This window comes from Condylura cristata, unplaced genomic scaffold, assembly GCF_000260355.1.
Source record: "Condylura cristata isolate star-nosed mole 26May11 unplaced genomic scaffold, ConCri1.0 scaffold00009, whole genome shotgun sequence".
NCBI classification, from domain to species: domain Eukaryota; kingdom Metazoa; phylum Chordata; class Mammalia; order Eulipotyphla; family Talpidae; genus Condylura; species Condylura cristata.
This window is the reverse complement of record NW_004567110.1, coordinates 23,975,443-23,997,354: the sequence shown is the minus strand read 5'-3', so window position 1 is coordinate 23,997,354 and position 21,912 is coordinate 23,975,443. Positions and strand designations below refer to the sequence as shown.

The 21,912-nt window shown below is 33.7% G+C and overlaps 1 protein-coding gene across 7 annotated transcripts in view; it reads left to right on the top strand.

Moving 5' to 3' along the window:
- The window catches only part of RIMS2 (regulating synaptic membrane exocytosis 2), a 418,309-nt gene that overhangs the window by 347,622 nt on the left and 48,775 nt on the right, over positions 1 to 21,912 (top strand). For 3 of the 7 annotated variants that reach the window (XM_012722998.1, XM_012722997.1, XM_012722996.1), the window contains one exon: positions 8,304 to 8,545. The exons of the other annotated variants lie outside the window; for them this stretch is intronic. In XM_012722998.1, coding sequence (XP_012578452.1) covers positions 8,304 to 8,545 — 242 coding nt within the window. The remainder of the gene's footprint in view (positions 1 to 8,303; positions 8,546 to 21,912) is intronic. 7 annotated transcript variants of the gene reach the window in all.

Below are 21,912 nucleotides of genomic sequence, written 5' to 3'. Positions count from 1 at the left end.
TTATTTGTAGAGAGCATTAGCTCATAAAGCGAGAATGAGGGGGTGGGGGTGTGGATTGGAGCATCATTCCATGGGCCATGAAGGAGTTTCCATCATACTCTGTAGATGGAGTTGTTAAAAAAATTTTGCAGCTAGTTTATTTCTAAAAAGATCACTGTGAAAACTCAGTTTTTTTATCTGTAAAGTAGAGCTAGATATATTCCATATACATATACATATATATATATTCAAATAATTGTGAAAGCTATTCATTTCCTTTTCTATTGCATATTAATATAGCCAGGGCATTGGTGTATATACATACTTCATAGGGTAGTGTGGGTTAAGGAGAAAATATCTGAATTATTTTTCATAGAGCACAGTGAAAAATCATAGATAAGTGGTAGCTTTTAAGATTAGTATTAATTAGCATCAATGTTTGATTGGCATTAATGTTATTCTAATTAATAACTGGCAGGGACAAGTCTAGAGGCAGAGATTTATAAGGAAACAATTACCTAAATCATTCAAACCTGGTGATTGATTGGATGAGACACTTAGCTAACATTTAGTTAGCATGACACACTAAGCTAACATTTCAAAAAGCAGTATTTCAAGTTAGTGAAGGCGATAAAGTTGATTCTTTTGGAATGAAAAATTGCTTAAGTGGTGGGAATTGCAGAGAAAACCATTCATGGTGGACAGTTCCTGGATTTGACGGAAGTGCAGCCTGAGAACTGGAGGTTGAGGGATGTTTCTCACAGATGCCTTCATGCACGTGGCATTGACTTAAAAACCAAAGAAAATAGTTTATGTTGGACAAGACAAATACTGTGGGATTTTAGGAGGGGAGAGGAGTGGGATCCAATAGCCATTTTTATTTTATTGTGATTACAGAAGTAGAATGGACGGATGGAAGAGAAACAAGTTGAAGGTAGATTTCCAATTCGTAGCTTGTTACTAGCAATTTTCTAAATTCACAAACATGTATTTCCTGTTTCAGTGACAACCAACTAAATATATATGCATATATATATATTCAATTTTTTTTAACTATTCATTTTTCTTTATTTTACATGGTAATATAATTAGGGCGTTAGTGTATATGTTATTCTCCTTGATAGAATGCTGATGTTCTAAATTACTCTACATTTATTCATCTTTATAAGAAATATTCTGCCTTGCACATATTCTTATTGGATCATTTCAGAGCTTTTGTCTCTTGTATTATAATTATGTTCTATAATTCCCATTCCCTTAAGTTGAACAACTGCCAAAGCGATCAGGTCATTTATCTAAATGCACATGTATCCAGTACTAAAGTCAGGATTCTCATTTCATGAATCTTATCCATACCTATCAACCTAAATTTGCTAATAATTTAAAAGCATAAAGTTACCTTCTAATGGACAAAATACTTGCATTTGTACCCGAATTTTCTCTGACTATCATAGGGAGGACATGCAGTCATAAATAAACCTGACTAGAGAGGTTGTAAAAATCTTGACTAGCCCCTTTTGCCTTCACCCCAGTTCTTATATGCATAAACAAAGAAATAAATAGATCTTAAAAAATAAAATCCTGACTTGGGCCTAGAGGATTTTACCTGTGGGCTGAGGCAGATTGATAGCTCTTGTAAGGAAGCAGCAGATGTCGATCTGAGAATAGGGACAGTAAAAGGAGTAACTGAATAAATTACCTAGCAGCAAATGCGACTTCTTGCCTTTTCACATGGGATACTGTACTGTGTAAGTCTCAGTCAGAGATTCTCAGAATATGGTTGTGGGAACTTGTTAGAAATTTAAATTTTCAGATACTGCCCCAGACTGACTAAATCAAAAACTTTGCAAATGGGTGGAGTGAGTGATCTGCATTTTAACAAGACTTCCTGATTATTTTGATGCGGGCTAAAGTTTGGTGACCCCTGCTTCAAGTAAAGTGAATTTTGTTTTCATTTCTTACAGTATTGGTAAATTGAGTATAGTGACTCAGAGTCCAAATTCTAGAATCAGACTTTTGACTTCAATACCAGGTTTCACAACTTAGTAGATGTAAGACCTTGAGCAAACTTCATAACCTTGTTGGAACTCACTCTTTACCTGTGCTTGTGATGTTTCCCACTTCAGAAAGTAATTCTGAGGTGTCTCCAAAGGAGTGCAAAAGATGTGAAGGTCCTGTGGTTGAAAAGTGCTTGGCATCTGTGGGGAATTTAAAAGCGGCTTCTGTGGCCAAAAACTAGTTTATAAAGAAGAGTGACTTGAGATGAGGTGGAAAGGCAGGGCAGATTGTGCAAAGTCCTCCAGGCTCTTGGAGAATAAGGATGGGACCCTTAGCTCTTGTGGAAGAATTGGTATTTGTAAAGACAGCCCTTTTCCTTGTTGTTATGGTAGGAAAAAAGAGGATACCATACAGAAACAATTAGGTTGATAGACTGATAATTGGAAGAGATGGAAATTTCTTCTGATAGCTTCTTATTTTATGTATTTTTTCCCCCTAGTACAATAAGAAGACATTGAAGAATTTCAGCAGGAGAGTCACATTAGCTAATTTTTGTTGTAGAAAAACACTCTAGCTGCAATGTGGAAAATGTGGAATTGGAACACGAGCAGTTAGATTGCTAATGCAATAGAGTGATCAAGAGTAGCATGAACTTGGGTGAGAAAATTCAGGATGGGTAGAAATGGAAAGGTATGAGATTTCAGTGGTAGAATCGGTAAGACAAATGATAGGTTATATGTGTGGATGAAGGAAGGGGAAAGGCAAGGGTATCTTTGATTTGCAAATTAAGTAACTTGGTGAATAATTATATATATATATATTCCATTGAAACTGGAAAGACCAAAAGAGGAAAATGAAAAGATCAGTTTGGGAAGCTCTAATTTGTGATATCCTGTGTAGTATCTTAGTACTTGTTTTAAGTGCTGGGTAGACAGTTCTGGAATTTAGTAAAGTAGCTTATTCAGCAAAATTAAATTCAGAGGTGATTGATATGTGTGCATGAGTGTGTGTATGCATGTATATATTTATGTTGGCATAAACATTGGTATATATATTATTTTAAGAGGATTTCTTATAGCTTCTGTTTTCTTTATGAAATATAACGAAGTTACATGATGAGAGGAAGCAAAAGACAGGAGGTCTGAATAGCATGAAGGAGGGGGTGGTTGTTATGGAGAGTGGGGGTTGTGTGTGTGGAGTTCAGGCTGATAACAGTGAATGACAGAGGAAATGATGTGTCCTACTGAGTTTATTGTCCAGCAATGCTCAAACATTGCAATGTAGTTATAGAAGAAGCACATGGTAGCATTCGCCAAAGGATTCAGCCAGTCAGATGTCATATGAAGAGGGGAACTAACAACGTTAAGGGTTTTTATAGAGTGAAATGATGGGTTATGAAATCTAAGTTCCTAAGTGTATGTAAAGAGAAGACAATGATAATTGAGAAAAATGGGGGACTCAAACTTCTCATATTATAGAAGAGTAGCAATACTTTAACATAGAGTTAAGTAGAAGTTATAGTGAATTATACCTAAACAGGTTATATAACTAACCCAAGTATACCTAAACTTGTTTAGGTATAATTAATTATACCTGATTAAATGAACTTGAAAGGAAAGGGGTAAGAAAACCTTGTAGCAACTATCAGAATAAGGTTGGGCTAATATTACTTGTGTTTTACATAATAAGGCAGTTAACCAAACTACTTTGTGTACTAGGTTACAGCAAGAACAGTGCAACTACATCTTAAGTGAGTCTCCTAATTAAATTCAGTGGACTTCTCAGCAAATAATAATGTTTCCTATTAGATATAAAATAAGTATTCTTCATTCAAGATTAGGAATCATTACCCTTAGCAGAGTAGAAATACATTTGTCCAAATAAGCACTGATACAGAAAAATTGTCTGTTTTTTTTGTAGAGCTTATGTTTGCCATATCTTTATAATATTTATTTGCTAAAGATTTTTTTACTGCTTTATATTTTCATTTTCAATGTGCCTATTTTATGTTCCATCTTGAGTGTCAGTTGTACTTGTTTTTAAGCTTGACTGTTTTGTCAATAATGTCATTTGATTACCATTACGGGTTTTTGCATTAACCCATTTTATTCACAGAACAACACTAATTTCAAAATTACTATCAGGTGATATTTTATGAAACTAGTGATAATTTATGAAAGAAGCCCCTTTTATATCAAATATTTAGCTGCAATCTATCTATCCTATTTTAAACCAGTTATCTGAAGTAGCAATGTCCTATAAAAAATATCTAGAACCACATAAGTAAATGTTTATTAGACACATTTAAAGAAGGAACAGGTATAATTAATTATAACTTTTACTTAACTCTATATTAAAATATCTCATTTCAAATTTTAATCTATACAAAAAATTGATATATTTCATTCTTTTTGAAGGAAGGCAAGTGTTTTAATCAGTGAGTATATTACCATTATAATGTGTTGAAGTGGTACCTGTTAGCTGCATGTTGCTAGTGTCTATGATAGTGGACAGTGAGGGTCACAATTCTTCCTAAGGTATAATTCAACAAAGTATGATACTCAATAAGGTCAATTTCGCCATCTCTCTCTTTACCCAGAGAAAAGCATGGATTCATATTGATTAGGATAGATATGAATTTGTTATAAAGAACACAGAAGAGATGATAGGTACTTTGTTAAATGAGACTATCAAATTGGTACAGAGTCTGGTCTTTTTTTTAGTTTGACCATTTAATTTGTAATCCTATCTTTTAAATCCACATTTTCCCCTTTTATATGTGACTACTTGCACATATATCTATATCTAGCTCTATATAAACATGTATGAATTTGTAAATGCACATGTATATGGCATAATTGCCTTTATTTATATAAACTTGTCTTTCAGTTTATTTAACTTATTTATGTAAATTTGACTTTCAGTTACTACTAATAAATCTTGGGCAAATGAGTTATTTCACTATATAAGAATCATTCCAAAAATTCTGAATATTTATAAATTTTTGGAACCTAAAAATTTTTATAATTAAATCATGTAGAATTTTGTAAATGTTACATTTTAAATTCACATTATTAGTTTAAAATTTTAGTTTAAAGTTGTCCACTAGCAACATTATTGTTTTCAACATTTAAATCAAACTCCTTTTGTAAAATAAATATGCTGAACAATATAAAACAATACCAACCTGTGTTTATCATATGCTTATATTTGTATGCTGTTAAGAAATATCAAAGTGGAGGAAAATATCTGCTATTTGCATTTGTACATGTAATTCATAATTCACTCATTTATCATGAATTTAAGAGAATATGCAATTATTTCCCTAAGAAAAAAACTTAAATATCCATGAAAGTAGACATAGTCTATAAATACAACAGAGCTATGTTTGGAGACACAAAGTGTAAGATTTGCTTAAATTCTGTTCATCTGTATTATTTCATTTTGATGAATAGATATGTGCTATCATTATTATTTTCTTGCCTTTGGCACCTCAACATTCATTTGTATGAGTTTCAGGAAGTGATGAGCTGTAGCAGTAGTAATAATATTCCTCCAATTAATTTTTGCTCTTAGTTTTCAACTCAGACTTGAGAAAATAATACTTTACTATTTCATGTAAGCCCAGATTATAGAGATGACTACTTTTGATGATCTCGTCATTGTCATTATGTCTCTAATTTCCCTCAGCATTTTATTCAGTCTTAATAACAGTTATCTAAAAGCAATTAACACAGCCCTTAAATTGACATTCTTTCTTATTGTAGATATGTGTTTTAATTTGTTTGTAGAAGCATTAATAATTATCTGTGTAGTAAGATAACCTTATAGCTATTTTTAGTGAAACACATAAGTAATTAAACTTATTTTTAAATTTGAAATGACCAAAGTATGGGAATTATGTACCAACATGAAGTTTGATGTTCCATTTCCTTGAGACTAAAGAAATTCCGTTGTTTATATAAAACAACTGCTTCTCAAATACCAAGTTTAAGTTCCTATTCTTAGCAAAATCTCACTGTCCCCTTTTCAATAGCATTTAATTATCAGAGCTAACATCTTAACTATGTTTTAGATAATTTGCTATATTTTTTCTAATATAGAGACAAAGTGCTGTGTATATGGTATTTCATTTAATCCTTACCATAACCTTGTGAGTTATGTTGATTATAGTAATTTATTTTTTCAACAAATATTTATTGAACACTAACCATGTGGCAGGCATTATTGTTAAAACTGGGGCTTAGCAGTGAACAAAAGAAGGAAAGTTCATGCCCCATAGAGCTGTATTCAGATAGAAGGGTGTGTAATAAATAGCTGAGAAAACTAAAGCTCAGGCTAAAGTTATGTGCAAGGACAAGAATTATTAACATTTTAAGGAAGTTAGAATACAACTAACATAATAAAAGACATTGAAAATTATCATATGATGTGGGGAGTATAAATATTTAGGAACTATAAGCACATACTTAGGAACTATAAGCACTATGTAATAAAGAAAACACATCCTGTGCTTTATAAAGTAGTGTGAGATGTGTCCTTAAGTAAGTTTCTTCAAACTCACGATGATGGTAGGGATATACTGCTGTTTGGGTAGAGAATACCCAAAAAAATCAATAAAATGAGATAGTAGAGGATTAATATACCAGTAGACTTAAGAGTAAATAAAGTGGTGGATAGTCAGTTAGTAAGGGAATATTCCCAGTTCCCTTCAATTCCCGTTCATCCGGCCTTTAAAAATATTTCACTGTTCAAAGAAGATTACCCTGCTGTCTCCAAAATGCCCTTTAATGTTACGCTAATAAAATAATGAACTGGATCCCAGGTCACCTGGTGCAGCTACCTAGGCTGTATGAGTTCTCACAGTCTTGGGCAACTCTGATATACCTCAGTGAGGGGTTAAATAAGGGTAAATCATGTGAATAGTTAGGGATAAATGATGCAGACATAATATTATCCCATATAGTTGTACATTTAGGCTTTATCCTCATGTTAGTAGCCTCACTGTCACTTCATTTAATTAACATTACTTTTACAAATTTTCATCTGGCAACCATGTGCTCTCCTCTCTGTTTTGATGACAATAACACTGGTTTACAACACTGTCTGTTTTAGGTGTATAAGTTCATACCTGTACAAATGCATATTATCACACCATGCCTACCATCAAAACACCAATAATCCTCCACCATAATCCACTGGGCCCCTCCATACTGCAATAAATAATGTCCTTGATAAACCTAAATCTATACGAACTGGTAAGTTTTGCCCTGCATAGTAAAAAGTACAAGTATAAAAGCTAGACTTGGTTTTTTGTTAGGGTTTTGGTAAGTGTTGCCAAATTATATCTAAGTTACGTCTCATTCTCCAGAACCAAAATAATGCAATATTAGGACTTTCTGATACTAAGGCAGAAATTGCTAATTTGTAAATAAGTCTTACATTCCTACAAAGCAGGCTGTTGCCTTCACAATCTTCCACATTTGTGGGATAAAATTGGAGAGCCTGCTTCCAAATTTTTCATGCCCTGTTCTACCTCCTCCACCCTAATAGTCATAAAAAAAATCCAGAGGTCTTTGTTTAATTACTCTCACTTGTAATGTTAGTCTGGTAGATAGTGTGTTTCTGATCATATAGTCTAGAAAACTGAAGATGATTTTTCTTTTTTTTCAAATGGATGCAAGAAGGGTGTATTTCTTTTCTTTATCTTGGAATATAGTTTGTTCTCAATAAATCTAAAGTTATATAAAGTGAAATAGATTGTTTTTAATTCAAATCTAGTTAAACATCCCTCCTTGTTGGCAAATTTAGTCACTATTAGAAAAATCTTAATCAGGTTTATTCATAAGAAAACTTACTTTAAAATGCTTCACTTAGTGACCCATACTGTAATTTCTATCATTTGGAGGGGCAAAATTTCCCTACTTATTTCTTTATAAAGGTAGAAGTAATGCAAATTAGAAAGGAATGCTTTTGGAAGCATCTTCCTTATGGTGCATGACAACCTAAATGCATATTTGTACTGGCAGGACATAAGTGAGTTCACTGATTTTTCATGAATGTTTATTTGCTGTGGTCATGCAACCTAGTGCCTCCTCTTTACAGCAGAAATAAAATTAGAGGACTGGTTTTGCATAGTCACATTGAAGTCAGCCCTGAATTGTAATGTCCATTCAAGATCATGAGACTCAAAAAATTTTAACGTCTAAATATATGGCCCATAGATGGTCTACTTGAATTTTTCTCCATACATTTGATCTAAAATACCTTTTGTGTCTTTTCCTTTTTACTCTTGTTCTCACTCTTCATGCTCCACCGGCCTACAGTGTCTTTACATCCAAAATGCAAAGCAGACAAATGGGCATCTCAGGGAAGAACATGACCAAAAGCACCAGCATCAGCGGGGACATGTGCTCGCTGGAGAAGAACGACGGCAGCCAGTCTGACACGGCGGTGGGCATGTTGGGTACCAGCGGCAAAAAGCGGCACTCTAGCCTTGGGGCCAAAATGGTAGCTATTGTTGGTCTCTCCAGGAAAAGTCGGAGCGCCTCTCAGCTCAGCCAAACGGGTAGGCATTTGCACCTTACTTGTTGACTTCATATTGAGTTGTCATCAAACTACATACTCTCCTCTTACTTACTTTGCTATGGTCATGTGTAGCCGATGGCATATTACAGAGAGAAAGGGGCATTTTAAAATAGTCAATCTTTCTGAAAATAAAACATCAGTTCTGATTTTCAGCCATGTATGAAGCGGTTTCAAAGTGAACGCCGACCGCTGTTCTTGAAGTACCTTGACTGTCTTTCCTCGCAGGGAGGAGCTAAGCAGTGTCCTGTGGCTGGGCAGTTGCTGATCCTTTGTAAAGGAGCTCTGATCTGCAAGATATTTGCTTTTCTTTAGGTGCCTCAAGTTGGAACCAACCCAGTTAATTTTCACACCCAGCAGGTTACCAAGATGAAGATGACACTTTGTCTTTTATGTGAATAATGTGGCTCTTTTACTGCTGATGTCCTCGCTTCTTTTTCAGTTTGGAAGCAGCGTTATCCATTTTCTCACTGCAGTTTTTATTTCCCTGTTGAAACTTCAAGCAGCAATATTCTCCAACAGCAGGAATGGAGGAATTTTCTGCTGACAGTGAAGATATGCAAAGCTTTGCTACTTTAAAATGCAGTTTCTAAATCACATCTGCAAAAATAAATTAGATACAACACTCCTACTCAGAAAAGCCACTGTTAGCAATTAAGAAATTTGTGAGTCAAAGCAATGTCTTTTTTTCAAATGGGTGTTGATAATTAAACATTAAATCCCTGGTATCTGGGAAGTAATAGCATATCTTCTACTTATACAAACAAAGCCATATAACATGGTGTTTCTTTTACAGCAAATTAATTGCAAGCAAATGGATTAAATCTCATTTATGTTTGAATACTATGGTTCTTGTTTACAGAAGTCAGGACATAAATCTACATCACAGAAGTATATAAAGATATGTTCCATTCCAGACCTGACTAATATTCATTTTGCAAATTTTAACTGATTCTGAAATTTGAACTTTCTATAATATTATATACTGAAATAGTTGCTTGTTGATATTTCTTATATCTTGGCTATAACTCAATGCACTTAAAATGAGCATTACATAGGAGTTCTCTTTTGGTGTTTCAAAATGTTATATTGCATTTCAATGTAGAAATCAAAACTTGATTTGTGATCATAGAGATTACTTACAAATTATTTTTAATTGCTAATATCCTTACATAATTAGTTGTGTTGTGCTTATATGATAGAGGTCAACCTTTTGAATGCGAGGGGGTTTTCCTAAATATATATTTACCTAACAGTTAGAACTTAATTTACTGGTTTTTTTTTTCTTTCTTAAAACCTATAAATATCTAAAACATAAAACTGCTTTGAAAGATACAGTCTGTTAATTAAAAAGAACCTAAAGTGGACATTAACATGACTGTAAGTATTACAATATGTCATGTTAAAGAAATAAATAATTCAGGCTATATTGAAAAATATCAAATGTGTATGTGCTAGGTACATGGAAAATAAAGATGAATAGAAATCATGTATAAGCTGAGTTGCTTATAATCTATGAGAAGATAGATACCCAGTAGGTGTGCAGATTGCTTCATGATGGTATGTCAGTAGTAAAACCAAAATTACATAGAAAGTGTATCAGGTATTCAGAGGAAGTCCACTTAGTCCAGCCTGAATGCCAGTAATCTAAGATCTGATGGAAGAGTGAGTGCTAACCAGGTAAAGTTCACTTAGAAAGGTGCTTAAGATCAAAACTATAGTGAGGAAAGGCTTGGAGGGCGTGGCATGAAGAGGAATGATAGGCACCTAGCTATAATGTTAAGATCAAATGTTGAACTGAATGTGGTGGGAGATAATATTAATACTAAATAGAAACCATAACATCAATATATAAGTCATACATTAAGCAATATTATTCATATAAATATCAGCATTAATACAGGTGACACGAAGCTCTGAAAGGTTTCAGTTGAGATTTGATATATTATTGGCTGATGAGTAACTTCTAGGTTATTTAGGCTACCATACATTTATTAACTATCCTTTTTTATTACCTGACATATGTCAGTGACTATGATAAAGAAAACATGAACATGTCAAGAGGCCCTTTTCTTGGAGCTTATATTATAACAGAGCTGCAATAAGAAGTAATCCTAAATCAGCATGTGGCAAAAGAACTTTAGGGTGGGGCCCTGCCCTCCATGGTGGTGCAGCAGGTTAAAGCACAGCACTAAGAAGCTAAAGCCACTTCAGCATGAGTTTGATCCCTGCCCAGAGGTGATCCATATGGTGTGGGAGACCTCTTCTGACCACCTGCTGCTCCCCTCCGTAGTGTACTTCATCAATATTCCTGTTCTGCTCCCATTCTGTGTCTGGTGAATTCTCACACCACCCCTGCACCTCTGGGCTGTACCTCAGTTCTGTATGCATAAATAAATAAATCTTTAAAAAAATAATAACTTCAGGATAAAAGTGCAGTGTAGTATAATAATTCAGCAAAGATCCAATGCTGAACTAAGTCTGTTGTAATATAAATACAGAGGGAGTGATAGACTCAGGAAATTTTTAGAAAGCAAAATTAGTCATCAATCAGTCACTGATTCAGTAACTGGTTCCTAAGATGAGTTTCATATTTCTGACTTGCATCCCTCGGAGGATGATCAGAGCTCTATTAACAAATACTGGAGTATATAGGGAGAAATAGACTAGGGGGAAAGGAGCAGGATGCATTCTTCAATTTAGGACTTTTTAAATCTGACATATTGATCTATAGGCATCTAGACATTTCAAGTAGAAATGTCTACAATATATTTAAACAAACATTTCTGAAGCTGGTGTGAGACTCAGGAACATAAATCTGACTCTTACAATGTGGATGATGCTTAAAAGTATGAGCATGGCTAAGCTTGCCCAAGAAGAACACTATAGATAAAAGAACAATAGGCTAAGATAATATCTTGTGGAAGATTAGTACTTTGGAATTAGGTAGAGGAAGAAGAAGAAAATCTCATAAAGTAGACCAAGAAAGAAAGTCGTAAAAATACAAAAATTTTAAGAGTATATACATTGAGTATAGAAGATTTCAAGAAGAGAATGATGAATATTTCTCAAAAAACAGTTCCATGTATTTACATTTTCAGCATAAATATCACATGTATCCTTCCTTGACCATAGCTTTCTTTGCCCTTTTGACAATGGAATGCAGATATTCCTTATCTTAAATCCCAGGTTTAATGGTGGACTAGCCAATAGAGATTGTTTTGTAATTGCTGGGCTCCAAAGATTCCATTTTCTTTAGTACATGTTCCCCTTCATCTTCAAGCTAACAATACACATTGACTCTTTCTTGTGCTTCTAAACTCTCTGAGCACCCATTTTAAAGCCTCTCTTCTGCCCTATAGCCAGAAAAAGCCCTCTACTATAAGGACTTGTACATTTGTTTAGATTGGACACACTCAACTAATTGAAAGTAATCTTCCTGTTTTAAGGTTCTTACCTATCTGCAAAGTGTCTTTTGCCTTAGTTCTAAATCTAGAGCATAGTGTGTAGACATCTTCAGGAACTATTTTGCTTTCCACAAATGATAATAGTGGATGGATCTGGAAAAAATGGAGAGGTTCAAGATAGAGTGAAGATATATTGGTGTTTTTTAAAGTATTGTTTACAGTCCAAATGTTTCTTGGGAGTGAAGGCAAGATAGGAATATAAATGTCCAAAACCATAAAGTAAATAAAAATGAATTTTCATCCTTTACACCATTTGACCTGACAACACCTACCTTTTACTTAGCTAAACTTTTTCCCTAATTTTGATATTTTTTTTTCTAATATAAAATTTAGAAACAAATTTGTCATTTATAAGTATACATAATTATCAACAGCACTAACATACTCAGTTAATTTTTACAACTTGTGGTTTATGGACTACCCATCCCCATTTCACTCAAAATTCTCATGGTAAGTAGATACACTCCCTATCTAGAACTTTCTATGTGACTGCACTGTTGCTAACAGTATCTTTTTATAATTAGTTTTGTTCATGTCATTAGGGATGAAAAACATACTCTTCAAAATAAAAATTTCTCCTGGAATTACTTTTAATTTAATTTAGATTTTATTTTATTCAATTTTACATAATTTCAAGGTATAAATAGCTAAAAGGCAATGTATATGCTAGTAATCAGTAAAAGTCCAATAACTGTAAATACCTTATCATTGAGAGTGTAATTGTGAGCTGAGAAGTACACACTAAGCAACATAAGTTTGATAATTCCATTAAAATTAAATTCTTTGAGGTTTCCAGCTACCAGACTATAAATAGAAGTGCAATTTTAAGATAAATGTCATATTTAATGATGTTCCCATCCACTCTAAATAGGTATATGAAGTTGCCAGATGCTTTTTATTCCACTGAGTCTTGTTCTGTCACCTACTAGGAAGATTTCCGAAGAGACAGTTGCAGGTATTTGTTGGAAATTTAATAAAACCCTAGGTAACCAGTGTAAAATTCTTTTAAGCATAATGATATCTCATTCTTCTAACATATGGGAAAAGAAAGGAGTATTGGCCCATTGCCCCTCTGGGCTTTGAAAACTATTGGTATCACAGACTTTGTGGAATAAAAAACTGCAAAAACAGAATCTATCTTTCATCCCTTAAGTAAATAGATAGGACTGCTGAAAGTAGATAGATCTAACTTTTTATTCTGAAATGAAAGCCTTTTGTTTTTAAACTGATATTCGCTTCTTAAAATATCGTAACATAGCGTCATATTGGTACTCCGTATGTACACTCAGTTTCTACTGTGTAACAGACATCATGGTGTGAGACTCTTTTTGTATAGTAGCTGTGTTCCAGTGGGAGAGAACAGCCCTAGCAAATTCAGTGTAATTAGTCAAACTTCCCAAGTTTGCTTTGGCAGAAAAAGTGCCAGAATATTGAGAGAGTACCACAGGGGATACTGACCTGCTTTGGCTTATCTTTCCACCCCAGTTCTGGGTGGCTACTTTGCACACAGAAGGGTTTCGATGCACAAACCCTACCTGTTGAATGGAGCACTATGCCTTTCTGCCTTTGCATTTAGTTTCTTTGCAGTCACTACTTTTATGAATATGGTTCCCAAATCTCCTTGTGTGTGTGTGGGGGGGGGGGTGTCTCTGTATGTATGTGTGTGTGTCTTCTATTAAAAACATTTGAGAGGCAAATAATCTTTTGAACTGTAGAGGATCTGAATTTGTGTGCTGTGTATACTGTGAAAGAGAGAAGCAATAGATTCTCATTATCTTAGAAATATATTTAAAGTTGAAATAGTAGGAAAGTGGATCTAGGATAGATGTCCCCTAATGTCCGTCTGTAAGTAGAATGTTCCTATTTGATTTGGTGGGTTAAATTTTGGTCTGGGAGTGCTCTGAAATCTTTTTATAAGAAATTCCCAGTAATAGTGTTCCCAGACCCCCCAAATAACAAATCATATCATACCAAATAAAAACATTCTACTTTCAAAATTGGGGAAATCCATATTCTTCTCTTCAGCTTGACAGTTCAGCACTGATATAAGAATATGGATTTTTGGAGCTTTTAGTCCAACAAATGGCTTTGGTTTTGGTTTTGTCCTGGCAGGTGAGGAATTCATTGTTTGTTTACTTCAAGGTTCATGGTTACTAAGAAAATAAGAGTAGAACAAGAGCTAGTAAAGAAGTATGAGATGAAGTGGGGAAATACTCTGTTAAGAAAGTTGTTAATGAGGCAGCATGTAATGGAGAAGTATAATAAAGAATAGAAAGGTGTTAAGTCAGAGAAAATAATCACAGAAAAACGCAAAGGAACCTCTAAGGAACTGTACTCAAAATAGTCATTTCTACTCGCCACCTTTCACCCAAACCTTCCTTTCCAAAGCAACAGAGTGACCAAAGGTGAGGAGCACAGGGGACCAGCCTGCTGCCCCACCCCGTCCAGTCCAGCAGTGATGTTACTCTGAGATTAGAGCCATCTGTGTCAAAGGGGGGGGGTGACCCCAACCTGAGATCAGCCAGACTGAATTAGGCTTCGCGTCACCAGTCAGTGTGAAGTTATCTGACTGGGAAGGACCATTTGATAGAGTTCTACAGCAATGTGTTCAAATGCCTTTCTTTAAATTTGCAGATTATTTAAGACTCTGTATTATACTGATTTCATTTGGAAAGTTTTTTTTTCTCCCCAAAATAAAAACAGTAATGATTGTTTCACACAGATTTACCTGTATTTTAAAATCCAAATAGTAAATGTAGTGAACAGTGAGAAAGGTGGTATAACATGTAACTAAAAACATGTTTGAAAATCCATTTCTTATTCCTAACCAAAAGGGGAAACTGAAGTTTATTTCTACTCTCAGAGAAGGGTAATATTTCTTCCAAATAATATAGCATATGCAATTTAAAACTAGAATTTAATCTCACAGTTCAATCTTTTTTGTTTCATAATTTATATGAACCAATATATTTGAATTATCTTTCATATATTTAAATATGAATTAGCAGCCCTACTCTGAGTTGTAGCCTCAACTTGGATAAAATTTTCTCACAGAATTTGTATATTGAATGACTCCTTTTAAATTCTTCCCATCATGTTTAGTATTTTCTGGATGTATATTTGTTTTTCGTAATGGGTAGAAACCTAAACTGGAAGAAAATTATAAAGATGTCACATAAAGATACCTTTTCTGGCTTTTTTTAATGTAATATTTGTGTGTATCAGTGAAATCTTTTGATAGCTGCTTTATTTTGAATAAGAGTTCTCTGAGTTCATTTATTTTATTTTGTTTAAATTCAGTTTTAACCTGCTTTATCATCTTGGTCTTTTATGGTTACCTGTTCTTTCTTTATTCTTGGTGTAATTTGCTTTTTGTTTTTAAAATAATTCCCACTGAGTTCCATTCTATTTCCAATGAGACTTTTTTTATATTCTACGGTCGATTAAAATTCCTTTTCCTTTAAATGTTGCTAAAATTTTAAACAGATTATCAGGCTAGCATAAAGCACTTGGTTTTTTTTTTAAAGTGTTGTGAATTTCAAATCATGTGACTAACTGTACTTTTCAAAAGAAAAGTTATATATAATTGCTCTAATATCTTTTAATATCATAGACCCATCATCAAAAAGCCTAAAATCTACTAGGGATGATATGTTACAGAGCATATCAATAGCACAAAATGATGTAAACCACTTCTGATTGGGATTGATTTTGAATATCTTCTTGGAAGTTTTGTGATTCAATCCAGAATTTGAAGAGTATGTAACATTTCAGTGAAATAATACAGGCATGCGTGCCAAGCCCAGAAAACTTGATTAGTGTAGGATGCATTGAGAAAAGTAGAGTGTGACTCAAATAATGACCTGTGGTCTAATTTGCACCAATCTGAAGACAGAGAATTATAAATTGAACTGCTGTAGGGTAACCCCAAAGTGAAATGGGTTGGCCTGACTATGGGTCCTCACCTGTGCACTTAAAAGGGACTTATAATGAGACACAACTACAGGTACACACAAAAAGGTTTATTTTCAGAAAGAAAATATAAAGAAATCAGTAACTCAGGAAGAATGAGAAAGCGATAAATTGGTGAATGTGTCCTACCGATTCCACTGATCTGGAACCCCAGCAGCTGAAAGTCAGTGAAAAAACAAGGACCCCAAGACCGAAATGTCTGGTTATGTACCAAATCTGGCTGTTTAACTCCATCCTGAGTTCCTAGGAGTCCTCCATTCAGTGGTGACAGCACTATGGGATTTGTAGTCTCTTTGGTCTGGGGTAGGGGTGGGGTCTATAAAACCCATTTGTGGAATTTGTTCAGAACATTGTATACCCCCAACAGAACCATGTTAGACTGTGGATGGTCTGTAACACGAAGTTAATTTTCATATGTTCAAAGAAGAATCTTCATAATCAGAGCTTAGTATCATTTCTCTACTTTGTCCACAATACTATGAGAAGGCCTGTTTCTTGCCCTGCAACTTAGAATTATCATTCTGGAATTAGGCAGTCAAGAAACAACGTGATCACATCACGTTGACATTACTTAGACTATTTTTCTTCTGCTTTGGAAAGTTCTGGTTTTTTTTGTGGGTAACTGTAAATAAATGTTGAGTGTTTTTATTTTCATAAACATTAGTTATGTTAGAAATAATACTGCTTTTTTCAATATTGTAGATTTGGTCATGAGAGATCTGTAATATGTTAAAATCAAATGGTTTTACACAGAACAAAGAAAGATAGAAGCCAGGGCCTCCTTTAAATCACTACTGTAGCCTTTCTGATTTTTTAAAATAAATCTGATTCTAGGCCTTCATCTTAAAGTCTGAACATAATGGATAATATCAAAGGAACATTTTAGCTCTTGCTAAAAAAAATGTTTGGGAAAAGAAATGGAGTAAGTGAAACTTAAAGCAAGCTCTTGGGCTAATTGATAATAAATTGCTAAAATGTTTTTGTAGCGATGAAATTTAAATGCCAAGTTGATTCCGGGCTTGAAAAAAAATACAACATTAAAACGATTCAGGGTTATTTAACTGTCATCTTCTGGATATCTGCTTATTTACTGTTGTATTTCACTAAGAAGAAAATGCTTCCCCACCCCCCAAGCCCAGTGAAACAGACAGGAGACATAGAAAGAAAAAAAAATGAAAATTTATGAGGACACTAAATATGTTTTAACTTATTAATGCTATTTTAATTAATACATTTGCTCTTTGAAGTTAGGGATTGTGTTTCTTTGTCATTTTGTACATGAGGAAATGGAAAACAGCTATCAAACTAAGAGCAATGAAGGGAAGAGAGAGAAAAAACTACTAACACTTTGAGCAAGTTGTACTGAAAATAGTGAAGTCAGTGGCTCTCCCTTCTCTATTCTCTGGTTTGGCTCCCTCTTCTCACTGATGGCTCGTAAGTATTTTTCAGACTCTCCCGCCATTTTCTCTCTTCAGGAAATAGTTGACTAACTCACTCCCACTAAAATACAGAATAATTGGAAATGCTTGAATACCCTCTGCAAGTATTTATGATTTCAGAATTGGAAGTCCTTAATTCAAAATAGTCTTGCCCTATGGATAAGTAAAGTGAATTGTTCATCTTCAAAATTCTTTAGGCAAATCTCTCATGTTTTGATAAACAGCTAAATATAGACTAATTTGTGGAGATTAGCACCTTATAATATTGATTCTTCCTGTGTAGACTCATGTTTCTCTCCATTGTTCAGGCCTTCTGTCATGTCCTTCAGTACATTTTATAATTTTCACCATATACCTTCTGGATAAAACTTGTTCATTTTATTCCCACATATTTTGTGACTTGTACTATATGTTGCACTACTACTGTAAGGAACATATTTTTTCTTACATTTTCCTACTGGTTATTTCTGGTATTTATTAAAATTACTGGTTTTAACACTGTATTAAGTCTGATATTAATCTACTTTACTGATTCCGATTAATGCTAGTACTTCTTTAACTTACTGATAGTTTTCCCTTTAGATTTACTACGTACACCCATAGATCTGCAAATAGTAATTTTTTCTCATCCTTCAAGTGTACTTGCTCAGATCTGTAATGAATTAATTGGCACAGGGACTTGAGATATGTTCAGAAATGAAAATTCAGTTGTTTCCTGCTACTGTAGCAAATGGATCAATATGGCTTTTTTTTTAAAAAAAGATTTATTTATTTATACAGAACTGGGGTACAGGTCAGAGATGCGGAGGGTGAGAGGATTCACCAGAGACAGAGTGGGGAGCAAAACAGGCAGATCGATGAAGAAACTGCTGAGGGGAGCAGCAGGTGGTCCAGGAGAGGTCTGCCACGCCATGTGGTTACCTCTGGGGCAGGCGGGGATCGAACTCATGCGGAAGTGGCTTAAGCTTCTTAGTGCTGTACTTTAACCCGCTGCGCCACCAGGGAGGGCCCAATACGGCTTTTTAAAAATGGAAGAGAGAAAGAAGCAATAATTTCTCCTTCTCAGCTCCAAATTTGCATTATATAAGTCATGTCAGAAAGAAAGCTAAATTGAGTTTTTATTTGTACAGTATTCTCTGTAGTTCTTTGAAGCATAAACTTTAATCTATGATTCATTGTTTTTTAAGGTCATTACACTATTAAATGTACTGATGTGACATTGGGTCTTTTGCCAATCCAAAATCTATTTCCAGCTGTCACTATTTTCAAAAGCATAAAAAGGAAAATTTTGAAACTGAATTAACAAAATGACAAGAACAAGGCCAAAATTAATCAGAAGCAGTATTTATTAAGGGCTTCTCCCTGTGACAGTTTAACTGTTCCCATCTAAGTATGTTACCAGTGTCAGGGCTCTAAAAATAGAAATTTTATCACTTATATAGCATTTCCCAAAGTACTCCTAACAATGACACTTTGGTTCATAAAAAATGGGTTTTCACAGTCAACTAATATAGAGATAAGGATTAAACAGTTTTAATGTATGGTTTATTTTACATATAAGACTTATTAAAGCCCTTTGTTTCATTTTTGTACCTTGTGATTTTTCAAAACAAAGGTAGAATATGTAGCTTTTCCCTGACTCACTTTGACCAAGTTACTTGCCTATGAACCATATCTTGGAGTTAATATTCCTTGCAATACTTTGGAAAATATCCTTGAATATAAATTGCAGGGTGTGTTCCAAAGAAAACAGTTAGAAGTAGGCAAAAAACTTTTCCCTATTAGCTTCCTTTTCATTAACTGGATTGACTAAGGACTGAAATGCACTTCTTAACTGTTTTATCTATTTCTGCCTGTCTTTAGTTGAATCATGAAGGCACCATTCAGAACAACTCAGTGGTTATTACATGGTAGGAAAGATGTGGTAGGAAGATGAAAGTTGCAAGAAAAAGAAGTAATAATAGTAGACAAAAGGAGTCAGATGGCATTAAGGTGCACTGACATAGCACAGATGGCTTTGCCTGCTCTGAAGTGTACCTCTGGAATTAATGGGCTTTACAGCTTCAGATAGGTTGGGATCATGAAACATAGTATGAATAATGTGACCAATTTCAAATGTCTTTAGTGTGTATTTAGAACATAGATGTTTTCCAAAGAATTAGATTATCAAAAGGATTGCTTTCTATGGAGAAATTGATATATTTTTCTGTTTAGTTATTTAATTCTGGCCTCCTAAATTGGCTGCCAAAAACTTACAATGTAAATTTGAAATTCATCTAAAACAAGTAAGCAAAACTTTATGGTGATGTCTTTATTTATTTAGTTTACTATTTTTAATCCTTACTTATTTTACTATTACTATTACTTTTTTATTTAACTTTCTTAAGTAAACTCAAATTTTAGTTAAGTTAATTAGATTGATATTCATATTAGAACATTCTAAATACTAAAATAACATTCCAGAATGCACAAATTCCAGAACACCATTGGAAAAAATGGAAAATTATTTCAAAAATAAATATTGTTATTTTTTAAGGAGAGAAATATGAGTTGTCTAGGAATATAGAACTGGAATTATTAAGAACTACTGGAAGTATCCATTTAAAAATTAAAATTCTGACACCTTATCAATACAAAGGTCTATGATTTTATAGTAGCTGAGTTTTATATTTGCCATCTTAATTTTTATGAAGTATAAAAAAACCTAATGTGTAGTCTATATTTGAGAGTCTCATTAAATGTATGTGTTTTGATCAGAGGTCTTTGGAAAAAGCAATAAACAGTTTTAGTTTAGTATAGTATAGAATTTCAATGATATCTGTATCTACAAAAGTCTATACTATACTAAACCATACTAGTTAAAAACTGAAGACAATATATTTTTTGGGAGAACTTATACAACACTCAATAGCAGTCTTTATACTCTGAGTCTTAACAAGGAGAAAACTGTTTTTTCCTTAATTGATATTATTGATATTGTATATTGTTTTTTGTATGGACTTGACCTATAAAGATTATGAAAACATGGGCAACATCTCAAAAAAAAAAAAAAAAAACAAGAAGCAGTGCTATCTATAATTTCTACTCGGCTTTGAAAAAAAAAAGTAGTTAATTTGAATTTAAAAACAGGTCTTCTGTGTAACATTGCTTTGATGTGGAATTTAGGCATAGTACTTCTGAGCTTTGTATTTTCTCAGTCACTAAACTCCTCGGATTATTTTTTATGTAATTTGAATTGCTACTCACCCAGTTCGACTAAAAGCTACTAGAGAGACAGCACCATTTATTACAACTTTTATTCACTTTGTGATATCTAAAATAGTAATTTTATTAGATAACATGAATAGTGTTTCTTGCTTAGTTGGTTATAAACTCTTCCTGGTGGAAACAGGATAAAAAGTCTCACTGAATGCAGTCTTAAGTCTCTTTGATTTCTCTGCTAGTATGTAGGTTTGGAACTCCAGGCATATCAATGGAGTTCTCAGTTGCTATTAATAATTACTACTGAATGGCATTTTATTATATTTTATTTTATTTTTGGTAAGTCATATAAAGAGGTAGTAAACAAGTTAATAATAGATAGTTTCTAAATCCTTATAAAGATTGATTTGTGGAAGTAATGAAAATCAAGTCAATTATTATTTACCCACCTTTGTTTTTTTATTTGTTTTTTGTGCTATTTATGCATTTAAGAACTAGGGTATAGAACAGGTGAGGCAGGTGTGGAGTGATGAGAGGATTCACCAGAGACAGAATGAGGAGCAGAACAGGCAGAGGTACTGAAATACACCTCTGAGGGGTGTAGCTAGCTACACAGTCAAGGTCTGCTGTGCCATGTGGGTCACCTCCTGGCCAGGGATCGAACTCATGCTGCAGTGGTTGGTGATAGCTTCATAGTGCTGAGACTTCAACCCCTGCACCACCAGGAAGCATCTTTCATTTATTTCCTTTGAATGGCACTTTTTAGTGTATATGTAGACACATATGGTAAGAAGTCAGATTGTAGCAAAAGTTTATAATAAGAGTAGAAAAATCACAATTTATGATCTCTAGATTTTTTATTTTAATCTTACTTCTGTTGTTTTGAGTATGCCAATAGTATTAGCAACATTGTTCTGAGGGTGGTAAACTTTTTCTGTGTTAACCCTAGTTTGTGTGATGCATAATTGCCTTGATTATATCTTTTTATGCATATAAATAAATGAAGTCTGTTTACATTTCTCCAGTTACATTTACATTTCACACCAGGAATCCAATTTCAACTCAATAACCCCTGAGACTAAAGCATAAAATGTTGTTTAAGCTAGTAATTAATTACATTTCATAGTAAACAAAAGCAATTCATTAAACTTTTATGTTTTTCCTTCCTGATAATAGTAACATATAAATTTTTAAGTATTCCGGCATTCTGTAATTTTTCAGTCATCATTTTAAATGTTCATTTATTTCCTGTTTAGAATGAAGAGCCATTC